Source organism: Aythya fuligula, chromosome 6 (genome assembly GCF_009819795.1).
Source record: "Aythya fuligula isolate bAytFul2 chromosome 6, bAytFul2.pri, whole genome shotgun sequence".
NCBI classification, from domain to species: domain Eukaryota; kingdom Metazoa; phylum Chordata; class Aves; order Anseriformes; family Anatidae; genus Aythya; species Aythya fuligula.
In genome coordinates this window covers 3,595,871-3,614,766 of record NC_045564.1, presented here as the reverse complement: position 1 = coordinate 3,614,766, position 18,896 = coordinate 3,595,871, and the positions used below count along the sequence as shown (strand labels likewise).

Here is an 18,896-nt window from a genome sequence, read left to right as displayed (position 1 = left end):
TCGCAGGCACGAAGGGAACTGAGACGACTGAAGGAGGAGGCTAGAAATAAACATTCTATTGCTGTTATTTGGGCTTACTGGCTTGGATATAAGGTACTTCATGCACATGTCACATGCCTCCCTTCATTACCCAACAATATCAACAATTAATCAGTAGTAAATAGCGAGAATTAATGACTAATACGATTGACTTAAAAATAATAGAGCATGATCATTGATTGCCTCCATCTCCATTCATGCCACATGTAATAAATCTGCCAGCATTCTGTATGTCAGTTTTTTGTAGAGTAGGAAATCCCTTGCATGGCAGCCAAGTAGTGGTTTGCACTAACAAGCCATTAGACTAGATTAAAAATGACTAGACTCCAGTATTCTCAAATGAGGAAATGCATTTAACTACATGTAAATATGCAAAGCATGGTTTGTGGTGGGGAGAGAAGGTTGTGGTTTGTTGGTGCTTCCCTCCCCCTCCCCCAAGTGCTTTCAGTGACACTGTCCTAGAGATCTAATTGAGATTTTCATCAGGCTGTATATTCTGTACCCTGAGCCGTCTTCATTTACAAGTCCAAACCAATGCTATTCATTTTACTACATTGTAGTTTTAATTGGTTTAATTGATTCTCTGGTTGCGATTTAAACCAGTAAGAAAATTTGAGTAACTACAATGAAAGCGTGGCTTTATGACCTGAGGAGAAAATGATGTTAGTTTGCAATTCTAAACTTACAGCCCTAGAAAAATCCCAGGAATTTCAGCATCAGCCGTTTGTTTTCATAAGCAAAGTCCCACTGAAAGATTCTTGCTAATCCCCGGCCTGCATTTGTGGGTTTTGTGAACATTTGAAATGCTGTTCACTGGAGGTCAACATGTTATTGGTTTCAATTAATAAATTCTTACCTTAGTTGAAAATATCATTCTGTAAGTTCATTAAGTTTAAACCATCTTCCAGTTATTATTTAGGTCGGGGAGTCTTGTCCGAACACCTTGCAAACAAGATGAAGAAATGTGCTCAGATAACATCTGAAGTATAATGCTGAGTTTGAACTTTGCTATTTTTATATAAGGCTATTAGATATGGAATGAAATGGCAGCCCTGGGAATCAAACAAACATGTACAGAACTTCCCTCACCCTAGAGAACCTGTTCATTTAGCTTGGTTATTTAGGTAGCTGTGAAAGTTGACAGAGACACCGTTTCCTCTACATTTGTTTAAATGCAATGCATCAATTTGACACCTTTCACCAATAAAACTGGCCAGTGCTGCAGAACAGATATGTACTTTCCTGAGTTTAAGATGTTCTTTAGAATTAAAAAGGTCAAGACCAGAAATTAATGCAATAGTATTAATTGCGTTAGAGCTCATGAGTTCAATATTTAGAAGATTTGGATAATTTTTAACATATTTTAGTTGTTAGCTTTATCTGTTGGCTCACTGGAATTTCATGAAAAATGGACTCCTTACTCCTTAAATGTAAACATACATGTAATTGTAATCTAAATTGAATTAAGATTAGAAGACATACAGTATCTAATAAAAGATAACCCTGCTATCGGTTTGATATTTTATATTTTCCCAAGGGAACATTTAAAACAAAAGTTTCTCTAAGTTACCCTAGAGATCAGTCGCTTTTAAAGAAAAGCCAGAGACCTCAAGTATTCATTTTCCTTCCTTGTCACAAGGCAGACAAATACTTAACTTTGCAGAATGCTTGTCTGTCCAATGCAGTATGGGAGGAGCTTTAGTTCCATTTAAATGAGCGAAAAACATGCTTTTAATTCCACTTGACTTTTATAATCAAGTAACAGAGTAACAACTGTCCAGGTATCTCCTAAGTTGTGAGATTCGGTTCATGCCCATATAGTGCCTTTATATTTAGATTTTGCTTTGCAAATTGCTTTCCTAAAGTGGGAATTATTGATGACATGGAAGTTGGTGCAGCCACGGAAGGCACTGTGTCTGGGGGCCTTGCCTCTTCATTCCATAGAGAAAGGGATAATTTACCAGTCCAGAGATTGTACTTTAAAAAAAAAAAACAAAACACACATAAATATCAAAATCACCTCGAGCATAAAAGCCCTCAGTGCAGGGCCAGTAATTATCCTCGCACACACAGTTTTAGAGATGATTCTGTTATGCACCAGCTCTTGCCCGTGGAAGGATTGACAAGACAGTGAGATTTTAGTGAGTCTTGATTCATGCACATCATTTGGATCATGTGGTACTTACTGCTGATGGCAAGGTGTGCACGCCTGATGAGACGGAAACACTAGCAGCAAATGAGAAGGTAGACAAAATTCTCTTACGTTAAATAAATAAATAAAAATTGCAAATTGAGGCTTGTTTGACCTCATATGTGGCTTAACACCAATTCACACTGACACGTCGGGTTTTGAAGGTTAAACACCGTTCTTCTGTCTCTCTGTACCTTGATTTTAAGTTGGCTGTTCTGTTTGGGAGAAGCCTTTTCCTGGTCATTGTGCTGTCTGCATCGGGCTGTCTCTTTTGTTCACTATCTAAACCTTTTAGGCTCGAAGGGAATTGAAACGCTTGAAGGAAGAGGCTAGGCGTAAGCATGCTGTTGCAGTCATTTGGGCTTACTGGCTTGGACTGAAGGTACTTTCTTAAACACTCCCTTCTGTCTACGTGAACTCAATACAGCGTGGCACCTTACTAACACTTCATAAATGAGCAGGTGTGGAGAATCGCTAGTAAGGATGATTTTACACAAAATTCTGTTGCTTGCTTTTGTCACGGACTTTCCAGCAGAATATGAAAGCTGAATGTGCCTCGTTTAATGCAATATTTAGGTGCTAGGGTTTTTTTTTTTTGTCATATCAGGAATTTCAGTTTTCATGTGCAAGACAAATGATAGATTAAAGGGACTCTATTCTGGCTGCTGACTTAAAAACCTGACCTACGTTGGCAAAGGTCCTATCTGGAAAGATTACAAGTATGTATTTTCTTACTGTGACCTCTGCTTGTTTGAATGGGAGGCAGGGCAGAGCTGCCTGACTCATGTCAGAGCCCCGTGCCCAGCATCAGGGCATGGTGCCCAGCTGATGGCAACGTGCTGGCGCTTCCATCGAGCCTTGGGAGGGCATGGCACTGCAAGCAGGTGTCCACGGCTGGTGGCAGCTGCCAGTGCCCAGAAGAGCTACGATGCTCAATGGGCTCTGTTTTTTTGGCCATTGCTTTCAGGGACTGGTTGGCAAAAGAAAACACATTTGTAATCTGGAAAAAGTGTAGTTCTGCTCTGTGAATAGACTATGAAAATGGCAACTTGGGGTGTTTTTAGGTCTGCACCCATGTGATTTAAGTGATAGAGTTGTGCTCATAGTTCTTCAAATGTGGTTTTATGGTTATGGTCCAGAAGAACTGCAGAAATCCAAATCAGTTTTGTCTGGCTTGGGTGCCACTTTGGCTAACGGGGATGCTGGACACTACAAAAGGATGAAGGGGAACAACTTGATAATGAAAAGTCCAGCTCCCATATTCTGATACTTATTCTCGCAAGGATGAAAGGGGGTTAATACGTATGAAATGTATATAATCATATATAACATAGGCATGCTATGCATATAAAAATTACATTACAATATATACATGGAAAGCAGAGCTGGAAATACAAAGGAGCCATTTTAAGAAGTCATTCTGCAGATCAGAATCATGCTTTAGGTACTACTGCCAAAGTGGGTCTGTTTTTATGATTTTCAAACAAGAATACGTCCCTCCTGAGAACTCGGAGGCTGTTGTATATCAAACAGCAGCATTTAAATGAAAACTGGTGAATCCAAAACCTTTAAGGCACATTACAGCTGGAACATGTTTCTGCCCGTCTGTGGTGTGGTTTTCCAAAATATTTTTAAAGGAGTGTAAGTGGCACTTCTGCCTCACCTGAAACATGCAGATTTTTCTGATCAGGGTCCCAGTCTGCAGTTCCAGTCCACCACTGTTACCACAGGCAGTTCTCATCTGTCTGACGGCGACGAATTTTCACCCAAAACATACGGAGGTGAAGATTTAAAGTCAATGCAAGTGGTTGAGATTAAGCCAGTAATTCTTGTCCCTTTTTTGGGTTATATGATAAGTAGATTTTAATAGCATTCATGCTGCTGTCCAGAGGTGGGCTTTGCTGGAAGTGCTTGCATTTCTCAGTGCTTTCTCCACAGCCTCCCTGCAGCACAAATGGACTCTGTGGGTGTGCTTTAACCCCCTTGCTCCAAATTAATTTGCACACTGTGCAGCTCAGGAAGGAGAACATAAAGCGCTGTCATTAAGGAAAGTCTGTGAGAACATGTTGAGATTTGGGATTGCTGCAGCTCGAGTAGCTTTGGGTGTGCTAATTTCTGGCACTGGATAATAAATATGGGGTATATAACAATTATAGATCATTAAACCTTACAGAAAATCATTGAATAAGAACTCTAATATTTTTTTCTTATGAAACAAGAAGGGCAAAATTATGTGCATTATTTGCACAGAGTGAAGACAGCTGAACACTCAGTTTTGTTGATGAATCTTATTGTGCAATTAAGCAAAAGCCCATTTATCTGTGCTTTTTTATTTTGTTTTTAACACCAGACTGGTGACAGATTCTTGCTTTCAGAATGCTGGCTTATCTTAAAATGCATCACACAAAGTATGCAGTAGAAGATATGCTAGAATAAGCCAAATGAGCTTTTCCTTTTCTTACAAGCTGATATGTTTTTTTTTCCTTTATGGATTTTGCTTTGTTTTTTGGTTACAGTGAATTCAGCAGCACGTAGCAAGTTAGCTAAAAACCACTAAATTTGCTCTGGGGTGAATTATGCGAAGCCACGATGTTTTCCCTGGTTTTTGCTCAAAATTTGTAGCAGGTGTGTTCCAGGCTGTGCCAAAGTTTGGGAAAGTTGGTGGATGCTTCAGCTAACTTGACATGAGCCTGGGCTTCCCACAGAATTCCAGAGCAGTTGTGCTCTCTTTCAGATGGGGTTTGGGGTTTTCTTAAGAGAGGAATTTAGATACTGTGCTAATTAATGCTAAGAGAAATACAAAGGGCAAAAGCAATACTCTGAAAGATTACATTTAGAAGGATATATAAAACCGTATATCACCTGTAAAAGAGCTCCTCAATGATTACTTTTTTTGATTTTTGAATACATTTTAGTAGCAAATATCAAGTTTGCTTTCATTAAGCAACCTGTTCATTAAGCTCTTAACACCAAAATCACCAAAATTATATTTTACTTGATATATGATTCCAAAATCATATTTTATTTTTGGAATGAAGACTATTTGTGCGAGAAGACTTTGTCATATATGTCTCCTCTGAAAAAAAAAGTCTTGTTTTTATTATAGTAAATTTTATGTGTTAAGAATTTTGAAGGAGAGAAATCATAAAGAAACAGTTCATCAGTTAACTACGTAATTAATGTGAGTTCAGTATCACTTCAGGCACGATGCGATATGTACCACCAGTGGTACCTTACTTTTTAGCAAAAGCCCATGAAAACAGATTCAGGATTCTACAAATTCAACAGTATTGGAATATCTTGCCTTTTCAAAGGAGAATGTATAAAGTTCTCTGTCAGTGTGCAGTTGACGGTACTGAGGTCATCTGAGGTAATTTTCTGAACTCTTGGTCCACGGTCTGGTTCATATATTTGAAGTGTACCCAGTTACTGCTCATATTTATGGGGACACTTTGCATGTTCTTACACTTTCTTAGTATTTTCTGCCGTAAAGATTTATAAGAGTACCAGAGAAAACACATTCATTCTTCGTATTCACTTTGAGGGGTTTGTTTAACTTTTCAGGTCCGTAGAGAGTACAGGAAATTCTTCAGAGCCAATGCTGGAAGAAAAATTTATGAATTCACCCTTCAGAGACTTGTATGTATATATCCGTACAAAGTGTATTTACATTATCTGTGCTTAATTTGTTGGCTTTTTTGTTTTGTTTTGTTTTCTTGTAAAGATAACAGCTGTTTTGTGGCCTTGATAGTCTTTGTAAGGAAACGTCCATTTTCCAAATGGAAAATTGATAACGGTGTTCTGATGTGGTAAAGAAAAGATAATAGTGATTTGAAGGTGTGGGAGTAGCACTAACTAAGCTCACACACTGAGGATATCTAAATGTGCATTTTTCAGTGTGCCCAGCTCTTTTAAATCTACGGTCAGGTTTAATAAAGCTGAGAGCAGCAGTTTGGTAACTGTGCTTTTAATCACACAGCATCTGCTTTGCTGTGCTTATTTCAGTACCTCTGGTATTTGAACATGAATAAAACATCTTGCTTCAATTTTATCACAGATGCAGAAATACTTCTTGGAAATGAAGAATAAGATGCCTTCTTTATCGCCAATAGATAAAAACTGGCCAGCGAGACCTTACCTTTTCTTGGATTCAACTCACAAGGAACTAAAGAGGATTTTCCATTTGTGGAGGGTAGGGCACATTCTGGTCCTATACAGAAAGTTATCACATGATTTTCAGTAGATTGTTTCCTTCCTGAAGAGCCTATTTTTAGGAAGCATTTCTTCCCATTCCAGACAGGATGACTGTATTTCTTTGGAAGATCATTGCCTTTGGCCTGCAAGGGGTATAACTATCCTGTCTGTTTCTTTTTGGGGCTAGAGACAGGATCGCTTCCTGCCATCAGCTTTTAACTTGATATTAAAGCCACATGCCTGCTGCGTGTTAATTGGTAGCTTATAGTACTTGTGTCCACGGCCAGGGCTGGGAGCAGCTCTCAGCCCAACATTGGAAGTACTCGGTGGAATTTTTTACTTAGGAGCTGTGGTCAGCCGTAATTTGTTTTGGAGCTTCGTATGGAGGGAATGGTGAGAATCAGTTTAAGTGCTGATGAGACATTTTACTGAGCTTGTGGGCAATGTTTTCTGTGAATTGTCAAGAACAGTTTTCATTTCTGAGCTGCAAATTCGTCCTCTCAGCTATGTTTTGTCCTTTATGGCTGCTTATGTAAACTTACCCAAGCGTGGAACTTGTATGTTTTGCTGAACCTTTTTTAGCACTGTATTCAGACCAGTTTTGCTTAAATGAGATCTTTTAGACGTTGTTTTTGGTGTAATTCAGAAGTACATAGAATGGGTGAGGAGGAAAACACCTCCATGGCTTGTTACTCCCTAGAGTGGCACGTAGGGTCGAGCTGAGTCATCTCAGAAGCATACAAAGAATGTGTATCTTGAGCAATAAACAAACATCAGGCTGTGGTGCTGCTGCTTCAGATCAGGACTGGGAGGATAATTTTTGTTGTGTTTTAACATACCATATTTTGTAGTGTAAGAAGTACAGAGACCAGTTCACCGATCAACAGAAGCTGATATATGAAGAAAAACTGGAAGCAAGTGAACTTTTCAAGGACAAGAAGGCTTTATATCCAGCCAGGTAATTGCCTACTCTGCTGCTTTTAGTGTATGATAAATTCAATATCCTTTCAGAGATTAGGAAACTATGCAAGATTTTGCTTTTTATCTTAGGCAGGAAAGTGCATTTCCTAGTTTAACAATTCGTAACACCTGGGAATACTTTACTGTAGGCATTGCTGAGCACTTGTGGGCCCATCATTTGCTTTACTGACCTCAGTTTGCCTCTAAATGAGATGTTGCTGTAGGCTTCTTATCCTGTGTTACTGAGCACTTCTGTCCCCAAACCATGACGTTTTGTTGTTCTAACCTCTTGTGACCTGTTTGCGTAGTGAAAATGTGGAGAACTTGTAGAAGGGAATAACTCTTGTCCTTTTCCCTAGTTTCCATCACGCTGGTTCCTGCAACCCCAAACTCAGAGTTTGCTCTGAACGGCTGTAAGTGACAATGACACTCCCAGATCAGGCATGCCAGGGATTGCTCTTATCTTCAAAATTAGTACATTGAGTGTAATGCTCTAAAGTGAAGTCTGGGTAATTTAAGTTACATGCATTGGCAAATTTAATACTTTTTTGAAAGGAAGATTTTTTTTTTTTAAAAAGTGCTCATTTATTTCCATTTCAAAAATTCATTTTTTAATTAGAGACTTTCAAAAATGTGCAACATCTCTACATGAGTTCTCAGATTATGAGTTACTAAAACCTGACAAATTCTGGTCATTGCTATCTGTGGAGCTAATATTGCTTACAGAAGTGCAGTAGTAGCTGATTTTATTTAAGCAATGCATGCATTTTTTGTATTCAATAAAACTGGCAAAATAGAGATCTGGTGTCTTTGAAAGAAGTTAAATTGTGCTTTCTAAGTGAATATGAACTGAGAAATAGTATTTTTCTTGGAAACAAAGGCTTCATCCATCTCAGGAGAGATTTATTTTATACATCAGAGTTTGAACGCTGAGCAGGAACAAGGCATTGTTAAACAAGACAGGACCAGGATCTGGCAACAGTTGATGGGGCCATTTCCATGCGTAGAAAAGCACTGCTTGGGTGTTTGTGCATTTTATTGGTTTGGTTTGGTTTCATTTTTTACTGAGACATTTCCTTTTTTCCTGTAATGCACTCTGTCCATGTTTCTGTTTCTTCCCTTCAGCAGATCACTAACTTAATGGCTGTGTATGTCAGCTTGTGATTTGCTCCGTACTTGCTTTGTGGTCTCTTTTTATGCTGTTGGGAAAAGAGAAAGATGGCGCCCCTGAATTTCTCCAGGAGCAAGCAGTTTTATTTGAGTCGGTATACATCTGATCAGTGCAGAGCTCTGAGGGCAGGAAGGAATTTTGTCTCCCTGGTTAGGTAATTTGGACACAAGGAAAAGACCAAGGCTGAATGATGCAATATCACACAGTGTAGAGCTGAGCGATTGCTATCCAAAACATTCTTAAGTGGTAAATGTGGTAGAAAGCAACTGTTAATTTGTCCCACTTTTAGTTCATAAATCCCTGTCATTTGATCAGGGACAAAATCCAGAGGGAACCTATGGTTGTGGTGACTATGGTTTCATAATGCTAATTAATAAAAACAAAAGCAAAAGAGCTGCAACTTAGTGGAAAGTTAGAATGCACTCCCCACCCCTCGCTAATTTAGAAACGTTTTCATCTCTTTTTCCCTTGTAAACTGTATTCAGAGCTGATTAGCTCCTGTTGTGTTTTTTTCTTCTTCTTTTAATGGGTGGAGGAAATTATTGTATAAAGTTTCTGATTAGTTAGTTTGATAATGATTTGAAGGATGTGGCTAATTTTCTGCATGTAATATCGTTATTTAAGAGCAGAGAGGGACTTCTGGTGATTACTAAAATACCAGTGCCCTTCCTTTTCTCTTCCTGTGTGCTGGAGACACAATTAGAAAGGTAGTGGTCTTGCACATAACATAGTGGTTCCTTTTGGGCTCTTGTCTTGGCAAAGTACTTTGTAATTGGAGTGTAACTTAATCAAAGTGATTAGTTAAAGTGACTTCTAAACAAAACAAGCAGTGACTGATAGGGGAGCTGTTGTTACACAGCCCTAAGGTAAGGATGGGGTGGGTTGCAAGTACAGGGAGTCTGGGCAAAGACCTGCTGCGCATTTAACAACAAGCAAATCTTCAAGGCAAGTTCTTGTCTCTCTGAAATACCGCACAGAAACAGAGGCGCTTTTCTTTCTGAAGGTGGATTTCCTCCGTTTTCACAAACCGGGTGATTTTGCATCAAAATTGATTGCTTGTACAGGGATGTACATGTGCCTGATAACCATAACAATTTGAGCCGTTTAATTGGAAAATGTTTCCAGAGCAGGAAAAGAAATATCCTATTACTGCCTTCAGTGCTGAGTTTCTCTTTCTTCAGCAGTACTGTGCTGCTAATACGTAAAGGAGACCGTGTCTAAAATGCATTCCGTTTTGTACCCTTCTCTCCTTTCATGGGGATAACGTGCTGGGGGATAGATACATCCACGCTACTCTGTACAACTTCCCAAGTGGATCCCAACAGATGTGTCATGCCCGCATGGCCCAGATTTAACGCTAACAGCGCTGCACTGAATGCCCCAAGTGTACCAGCCTGGTACCAACCCCAGGTGTCTTGGGCAGAGCTGCAGTTTCCAGCTCTACAGCAGGAGCAAGGACAAATTACATTGCATAAGCAAACACCACGATACGAGTCTTGTTTGCGTTCAGTGGCTCTAATTATTCTGTTACACAAGAGGATATCATTTCGCCTTGCTGCTGTTGAAAATAGACACAAATTGTGAGCAGAGGTTTCTGGGTTGTTTGGGTCTGGGTCTTTTGCTAAAAATGAAGCAGCAGATGACTTTCCTTGGCAGGAGATGTATCCAAGATTAAGGAAGCTTCCGTCAGCGTAGAGCTGTTGAAAGTGGTGAAATTTGGTGCACCTCCTGACTCCACAAAGCCTGGAGCAGTGCCTGTTTTTTTTTGTGAGATTCATTGTTTAACTCTGTTTCTCCTGTGTTTTTTGCTCGGTAGTGTTGGGCAGCCGTTTCAAGGGGCTTACCTGGAGATCAGCAAGAACCCCAAGTACAAAAAACTTAAGGATGCTGTGGATGAGAAGATCATTATTGCTGAAGTTGTGAACAAGATCAATAGAGCTAACGGGAAGGTAACAAAATGGCATTGCTTTATCCAGAAGGGTAGATTTCTTAACAGCAAGACTGGAAATGTTAGATTTATGTAAATTTGTGGTTCTAAACACCCATTGTAAATTTACATAAAGATTTCTAAAATCTTGTTTGGGTTTGAATTTTTCAGTGACTTTTGCAAGTAAAAGTGGCATCTCATCAACTGGTAACAGGCTGTATTGATTCACAACTAAATGCAGTCTTTGTACTAAACGTAGATCATTTGTTTGCCAATTGAAGAAAATAAATACTTAGAAAATATTGTTCTTGTTCAAATATTTGGAAACCTTAACTTATGTCATTCAAGTTCCTGATTATCACATGTAATTACATTTTTAAATTGTGAGTGGCATACTTTGCTAGCTGTGCCTGCCTTCTGATTGATATTAAAAGCTTTTTGGAATTAAGAGGCAAGTTTCTTGTATCATTTAACTAAGGCAGTTAAATATGCGGGGTACTTTTTTTTTTCCTGCCAACACAGAACTTAGTTTGCATTTAAATTATACTTATTAAAACAGAAAGCATTATCCTCCCTTACTAAATGTAATTGTTGTCACCGTATCTGTCTAAATATTGCTACTGGTAGATCTCAACTTCTTAGATGTATATGTCATTTATGCATTTGTAGGGGTGAAATCAGGTTGTCTGCTGTTGATGCCAAATGAATTTTTCAGTTTGGAAGGAACTAATTAAATGAAGACAATATCTTTCTTATACTCGCACGGGATAGGAGTCTCAAAGTTTAAAAAAACAAAAGAAAAAATGCAATAATAATAATAATAATGAGTTATGGTTCTATGTGCTTTAGACAGCCACATCTTAACTGTAATGGCTAAGATTTTTTTCTTTAAAATTTGATGGGAGAAGAAGCTATATAATCCATTATCATTATATTTCAGAATAGATTTACACCAAACATAAGTTGTGCTATTTGGAATTTCAATTTTAAATACACTTTTCATAGAATCGTAGAATGTTTTGGGTTGAAAGGGACCTTAATGATCATTTAATAAGGATTCATTTCTTACATGTTCAGAAGGTTGTTTATGTAGATAAAGCTCTCATTTCAAATATAGGTTGCTTACTATTTTCCAATATTAACTTAAGAACATATGTTCATGCTTTAGAAATATTTGTAGCTTGAAAGCATGAATGTGCATCCTCCTAAAGAAAAATTCTGATAGATATAGGAAGGATAACATAGCATGGAAAAAATACATGTGTAATTTGTTGTGACACAGTTTAGGTCAATAACGGTAAATTAAGCGAGGCTTAGTCCTGAAATGGCTGTCACTGAAAAGGAATGCTGGTTTTCCTGGGGATTGGTAGAGCATGAGAAATGAGGTTATCCCGATTTGCATAGTTCTGACTTCCAGTTTCTGGATTTTATAACTGTAAGCTAGTAATTAAAGAAACTGTTTATATCTAAGCGTATGTGCCAAAATGAGCTAAGCTCATACAGAGCTCAATCTATAATTAGACACAAATAAATTTGACCTAATTTTAACTGATCTGAAGCTTTTACTGAACATCAAATGTTTGTATTTACTTATGTGGGCCAAGCTTATTAACGCTATGAACTATTTGTACTCCTAGAAGGTGCTCAGTAAAGCCCAATTCTCTCTTTGTGTAGATAATAGTTTGCAATTTTGTATTTTCACAGGCTACATCCAGGATTTTCTTATTAACCAAAAATAACGTTCTCCTTGCGGATCAGAAGTCTGGGAATATCAAGTCAGAGGTTCCACTGGGAGATGTTACCAAAGTGTCCATGAGCTCCCAAAATGATGGCTTCTTTGCAGTTCACCTCAAGGAGGTTTGTTACAACTTTATATTCCAGTAATGTGACTGTTTGGCATGCCACAATATCCAAATGCTTTATTGTTTTGTAGCATTCAAAGTGGTAAACTTGTAGGTTTAGAGCATTGGTTTTAAAAGTTACCACATCTGCAAAAAACTTTGATTTAAAAGTGTTGGAGCCAAATGAGAACAGTTGCTGCATTCAGAATGATAAACGGTTATAACATCCTGAATGATAATTTACTTGTGAACATCAGAGTTCATTTTTCACTGTAGCCTCTTCAGGATTAGCGTTTTCCATTAGTAAAATGAGCCTTTAATCTGCTTCGTATACCTTGTGACTGTGTTTTCCTTTCTAGCTCCCTGTATAATTCTTTCTGCCACTCTGGTAGAATATTTCTCTCCCCTTTTTGTGATTCCAATAAATCCATGTTATGGCACAGCTCATTTGGTTACTCAGCTCCAAAGAACTTGGTTTGGTGCTATATTTACTTTGCTGCACTGTCAGCATTGCTCTGTTAAAATCATTATGCTGGCATTTGTCTTCTGGCTTAACTGGATTTGAAGAATGCTATATATAGTGGCTTTTCACACTGACCCCCTTCGTCCAAATGTTGTGGTGTTAATTGGTTTCTGTTCCCTTCTGAAAAAGAAATAGAAGTTCCTTGGGGCATGGCCAAGAGAGGGAGACAGAAACACCACAATGTAGGACAGGTGGTGACCTTCCTTTCGGCTCAGAAAGGGGGGTTATTAATTCTCAATAGCTTTGTAGTTTATTTAAGAGTCAACTGTATTTTGAGCCTGATCACTGCACTGCATCCCTGTTTCATTTACAAGACAGAGGACTAATAGCTTAACTACTTTCCTTCCTGTTGCAGGGTTCAGGAGCAGCTGTTAAAGGGGATTTTCTGTTGAGCAGCGATCACCTTATCGAAATGGCCACTAAACTTTACCGCACTACTCTCAGCCAAACCAAGCAGAAGCTCAACATTGAGATTTCTGATGAGTATGTCTTTTGTTTGCTTGAAAGTGCATTTCCTTCAATGCAATGTGCTAAAAAATCGAGTATCTAATGCTAGAGAAACAAAACATTACTGTGTAACTAATGCTTCTTTTCTCTTGACAGAGTACTTGTATATAAGCTTCCAATATTCAATGAGAACTCATTTCTAGTATTCCTTTTGGCTTTTATTCCCTCAAAAATCGTAAGAGAAAATGTCCTTTTCTTAACGTAGTTCCAAATAGAGCTGTGAAGCAGAAATACTGCATGAGATACAGTTAAGAGACAATGCATAGGAAGAAATCCTTTCATGTGTGAACCGAAAACTTCACGTGTTCCTCTGAGATGTGTATCAGTTAGGCAGAGTGGACACCAGGTGTCAAGTTCCAGTGAAAACAACAAAAGCAGAGTGAAAAGCACCTCACTAAATGCATGTCTATAAAGCTCTACCTTTTTTTTTTTTTTTTTTTTTGTGATGGTGAAAAATATATTCTTAAAGTTCCTGCTTATGGTGCTTCAGCCACCAGTTGTTGGTGTTTTGTTACTGTGGTTTTTGTTTGTTTGCTTCATAGTTTGGTTCAGTTTCATATTTCCTTAAGTGAGGACTGAATTTGCAGTGTTTGCAGTCATGGAATAAAAATACTTTTGTGTGAATTCATGAAGTCTGTTGAATAGGGCTCCATCACTTAGTCCACTGTTTTTATGCATTCAGTTTGTTGTGCAAAGTACCCCTTGATTTCAGTAGTGTTGATTTGGTGGATTTATTCACTTTGAATAAAGAACAACATTTGGAAGCCTTTAATGTTAGTGAAGCAAAGTTTTTGCAGGCAAAAATTGAACCTTTTATCTGGCTGCACGGCACTGATTGTATTCTAGAGTCCTGATGGTGATTACAGTTTGTATCTGTTCAGATTTGAGGGCTTATATAAAGGCTGATTTTGCTATTTCCTTGAAAATTACATCTGCCATTTTCCTTTGTTCCATCCATTGCCAGATGTGATTTAGTTCGCTTTTGCTGAAGCGTGTGTTTTTTAGCCTCTAGGAGAGTTGTGGCTGTACCCAGTAAGTTTCTTGTTTAGTGATTGCTACAGAGGAATAAAGCACTGAAACAAAATTTAAGCATACGTTGCACTTGTCTGGCCTGCCAGCCTGCCTTATGTCTGGCCAACAGCCTGCTTTCTGGGAGCCTTGCATTTTGGGATGTGTTTTTGTTTCTTGCTTTGGAGACTAAAACCATTCAAGCGTGTATTGCTCTTGAGTTTATCCAGACTAAATAATTTTAAGTTTTGTTTGCTTCTTTTTGAGCAGCCCCATCTCTGTTCACGGTGAAGCTTTACTCTCGTCTCCATGCCAGAGTTTAGATACAGGCATGACCAGGAATTGAGGAGAAAATTTGACCTCGTTTTGACTACTGTACACTACTTTTTGGGAAGAGAAGTTCTAAAAGCAAAAATGCTTGTGGTCCAGGACTATGTCTAGTCAGAGAAATGCTATAGGATATATGTTATGGTGGAGCAATGGCCCAGGAGCAGGACCAGCTCTACTCCAAAGACGCACGTTGCCTGCCTAGGTTGCCAGCACGCTCGTAGGCAAGGCTTGTAGACTTAGGAAAGGTCTAGGAAAATGCTGTGTTGGTGACAGGAGATGATGGCTCTGTGACTAACTCACGTTTTCCAGATGCCCGCCTGGCGGGGAGCGCTGAACAAGTTAATCTGGGAGCGCCTGTGCTGTTCAGCAGGAAAGCGGGGCTGCGCGGCACGGCACAGCCACTTCCTCCCCTGAGCCATGCCGTCAGCTTGATTTGTGGTTTCCGGCTGGAGGATGAATTCTTTGAAGTTTTTGGCCTCTGCTGGAAGACTTTTTAAGGATGCTAAAAGGGAAAATCTGCTGGGTTACAAAGGACTTTTTAGGTCAGCTGCATGTGAGCCAAAAAGCAGCACTGCCCTGCTTATTGCTTTTAATCTTGCTGTCCAGATTGGTGAGAAGTTTGATGCTCTGAATGAGCATGTTTTTTTTTTTCTTCTTTTTTTTTAAAGCAACTCTTCAAAGTCATTGAAATTTCTCACCCAGTATAAAATGAAGGGTCAAATCCAGATTAATTTACCTTGAACTGTAGGAAGTATCTAAATCTGGAGATTGCTGAGGAGGAAATGAAGTTTCCTAATTGCTGAGCAGGGAGCTGTAAAGGCTAACTAAGTATTAGAAATAAGAGAGTTGTTAAAATGCTAGATATGCTAAGTAAGTGTAATCCAGAAGACAATGAGTTTATTTTGCAGCACATTTCTGATGTGCCAGCAGGAAGGCACTCTGTGGACCTGGAAGTCTCAGCTATAAAATAGATTTACCAGTATTTTCCCTGTCTACTGAGATATTCAGAAACACTTACACACTACAAGTTCACTCCTGGCCTAAGGATTCAACATTCACCCCGATTTCTGCTGAGCTTTTGAAATGCTGCTCAGACAGAGCAGTCGTCCTCCTCGACTGAGCGTTCGTGGGTTTTGTACCAACCTAAGCCCTCGCTTTATGAGTTGTGGCTTCAGCTGCCCTCTGCTGAACTTTTTCTAAGTCAGAGGGGTAATGGTGTTGGAGGGAATTGATAGATGTCTGGCATTTACTCAAGGTAGCTGGAGTACTAATATGTATGTATATTCGTTTATCCGCTTTTAAGTGGGAGAAAAGCTTATTTCCCTGACAAAGAATGTGTTGGTATGACTAATTTCTGTATGGTATGGTAAGAAAGTAAAATTCTCTATGGACAAAAAGTAGTATCAGTATTGTTGCTTTGCTGGCTTTATATATATTATTTTATGAAAAGAAAACCCAACAACCATGTTAAATGTTTTTCTTTGACGACTAGTCTGCAGAATCTGGTTTTAAAAGGTACTTAGCTCACTGATGCATTGTAGATGGTTGAAAATAGAGTACAAATAAATGACCAAAAATACTGTTAATGATGCTTTCAGCTTTCTCTCTAATTTTATTACCCTGTTTATAAACTATTCCTGGAGAAGCAGGATCAGGTGTCTTTTTGTAGCTATAGCTGTGAATGGAAGAAAGGCCTTCAGAAAGACTTCAAGAAGACTTCAAAAAAATCTGATCATGCATTTTCCACCTCTAACTAACACCGCTTTTATTCCCTCCCCTAGGTTTCTGGTCCAGTTCAGACAAGACAAAGTGTGTGTGAAGTTCATACAAGGCAGCCAGAAAAATGGCAACATCCCAACTTGCAAACGAAAAAACAATCGGCTTCTTGAAGTGGCTGTCCCATAACTGCAGCTGGTGCCTCTCCCTTTCATGGACTTGTTTCTTTGTAATAGTGCAATTTTAGTTTGGTTTTGCTGGTTTTACCCCTTTCTAGAGCTGTTGACGGCTAATAGCTTTGGAAACCCATGGCAAAACATTTGATCAGTTGACTTTTTAACTTTTTCCTTTGTGCCATAGTTTTAACCTTCAACACGCAGATTTTTACCCAGTGGGGCATTTTTACCAGTTGGCAAGTTTTCTGTCATACATGAATCATTCTCTTTGTTTAGTGGCCATATTTTACTGCAGCATACCATAAACCCACATATTAACGGTAAATTACTCATATTCCTTAGTCTAGAGATCCACTTAACAGAAACTATACGTGACCTTGATGCTTAGTGGCAACTTGTGCCCTGTGGCTTTTTATGCCAGCCTACCTGCTCTGGTGCTCTGACGCGCTCCTCCCTTTCTGGAGAGCCTGGCAGAGCTGAGACTGAGACACTAATCATTGTAGTTAACTCTAGGACATACATAACTTGATCCTTTAGTAAATACAGCAGGGGAACACCGAATTCTGCAAAACAGAAGGAACATATGATTATACAAGCAGTTGTATGGATAAATTTTTAATGGAAAAAAAAAAGTGGAAATTTTGAAACATGATTTTTAATTGGGTCAGATATTTTTAATAACTTTATAAAGTAGAAATAAGAATAAATTTAAAGAAGCTTATTTCATTCACAAAAGATATACAGTTTAAAGCATATTTTCTGTTCTGCTTTTTCTTTTAAATTATCAGTTATGATTAGAGCCTGAAAAACGCAGTAGTATTCATAGCACAAGTAACTGCTAGTTATTTAAACCATTAGTTATCAAGCGAAGGGTTTGAGCCTTTCTTTTAGATATTGGCATGTACAATGTGCAATAAGACATACATGACATTTTGTGAAAAATTATTTATAATACATTTTTGTGTGCAAGAGAGAGGATTGGTGCAGCCTGCATAGACAGCGTAGGGGTCGAAATAGATTTGTGTTGTTAATTTGCAGTTTTTTAGAGTGTACACTACAGTTGTCAATTTGGGAAGAATACTTCAAATTAAAAATTCCTGAATTTGAGGGTCTGTATATAAATTGGTATTATGGTAATAAAACTGTTTTAATTCTGTGCTGTTTGGTACTCCTATGTTATAACCATATTTTTGTACTCCAAACTATTTTATATAACTCGTGTGCCTGATGTAAATGTGTGCACAGAAAATACAATCCAAGAGCTGCATTATAAACTTTCAGCGTAACTGATTGCACTTAATCTTTTATAAACCAGAAGCATTAGTTGAAATCCTTAAGAGGAGCTGCATTTTTAAGATAGAAGTAACTACTCATGTGAAGGGGTTGCTGAATGTGTTTGCTTTGTTGATGCAAGGACAGCTGAGAAACCGTTGTGTTTTTGCAGTCTGATATAGGACAGATGAAGACCCTGGGTACTTGCTGTGCAGTGCTGGAAGTCCAAGCATAAATAAAGAAAAGATAAAGAAAAGTTCAGAGTCTCGTTACTCTTCCGGTGGTGAAGTTATGTAGTACTGATGCCTGTGAAGGCTCCTCTGGGTAGTTCACCGTTAATGTTGGCTCTCCAGGTTAAAACTGTGTGTACAGAAGCTGATGTTCTAATGCTAGTGGTAGCCTCCTTATCAATCTGGAAAAAGAAAAAGAAAAAAAGGAGCTGTTTTGGGTAATATTGGGTCTTACTTTGGGATTAAAGTAGATGGTTTTGCTATGATTTGGATACAAAACAATTGCTTTAACTGGTTGCTTAATGCTGCTGTTAGAAGTCCATGCACATGACCTTGAAAGGTGGGAGTAACCAAACTATGACAAAAAGTTACTTCATTATGATCCAAGTTTAACCCCCCCCCCTTTTTTATTAATAACTAAGTCAGATTAATAGTTTAGTAAAATATAAAGCATTTTAGATGTTTTGTAATTAGAGATGCTTACAAAGGAAATCTTAGTATCAATGTATAATGCAAAATTAGGATACCTCAAAGTAATTATTCCATTGCCTTAAGAAGACAACACGTAACTCCTAAATTTAAAACTCCCTAAAACCTGTGTGTTAGCATTCCTTCCTGGTAAGGACTGGAGGGTTTGTTTGGTACCTTGAAAACCTTACAATAAGAACCACGTGGAGCACGTTTTAAAAATGAATGCAAGTAGAGGAAAGTAAACATTTGAATGATGGCTGATGTAATCCTGTAGTTGTTTGCAGGTAGGAAATGAGAGATTAAGTACATTTGAATGTTTGTCCAATGAACTTTAGGATAT

At 38.4% G+C, this 18,896-nt stretch overlaps 1 protein-coding gene across 7 annotated transcripts in view; it reads left to right on the top strand.

Annotated features, from left to right (window-relative positions):
* Nucleotides 1-17,233, top strand: part of MYO1B (myosin IB) — a 90,697-nt gene extending 73,464 nt beyond the window's left edge. For 5 of the 7 annotated variants that reach the window (XM_032190522.1, XM_032190520.1, XM_032190519.1 and 2 more), the window contains exons 23-31: nucleotides 7-93; nucleotides 2,526-2,612; nucleotides 5,795-5,869; nucleotides 6,288-6,422; nucleotides 7,276-7,382; nucleotides 10,372-10,504; nucleotides 12,187-12,339; nucleotides 13,202-13,329; nucleotides 16,473-17,233. In XM_032190522.1, coding sequence (XP_032046413.1) covers nucleotides 7-93; nucleotides 2,526-2,612; nucleotides 5,795-5,869; nucleotides 6,288-6,422; nucleotides 7,276-7,382; nucleotides 10,372-10,504; nucleotides 12,187-12,339; nucleotides 13,202-13,329; nucleotides 16,473-16,596 — 1,029 coding nt within the window. In that variant the 3' untranslated portion in view covers nucleotides 16,597-17,233. The remainder of the gene's footprint in view (nucleotides 1-6; nucleotides 94-2,525; nucleotides 2,613-5,794; nucleotides 5,870-6,287; nucleotides 6,423-7,275; nucleotides 7,383-10,371; nucleotides 10,505-12,186; nucleotides 12,340-13,201; nucleotides 13,330-16,472) is intronic. The other 2 variants (XM_032190524.1, XM_032190525.1) reach the window with 2 other exon arrangements.
* Nucleotides 17,234-18,896: the final 1,663 nt, after the last annotated feature.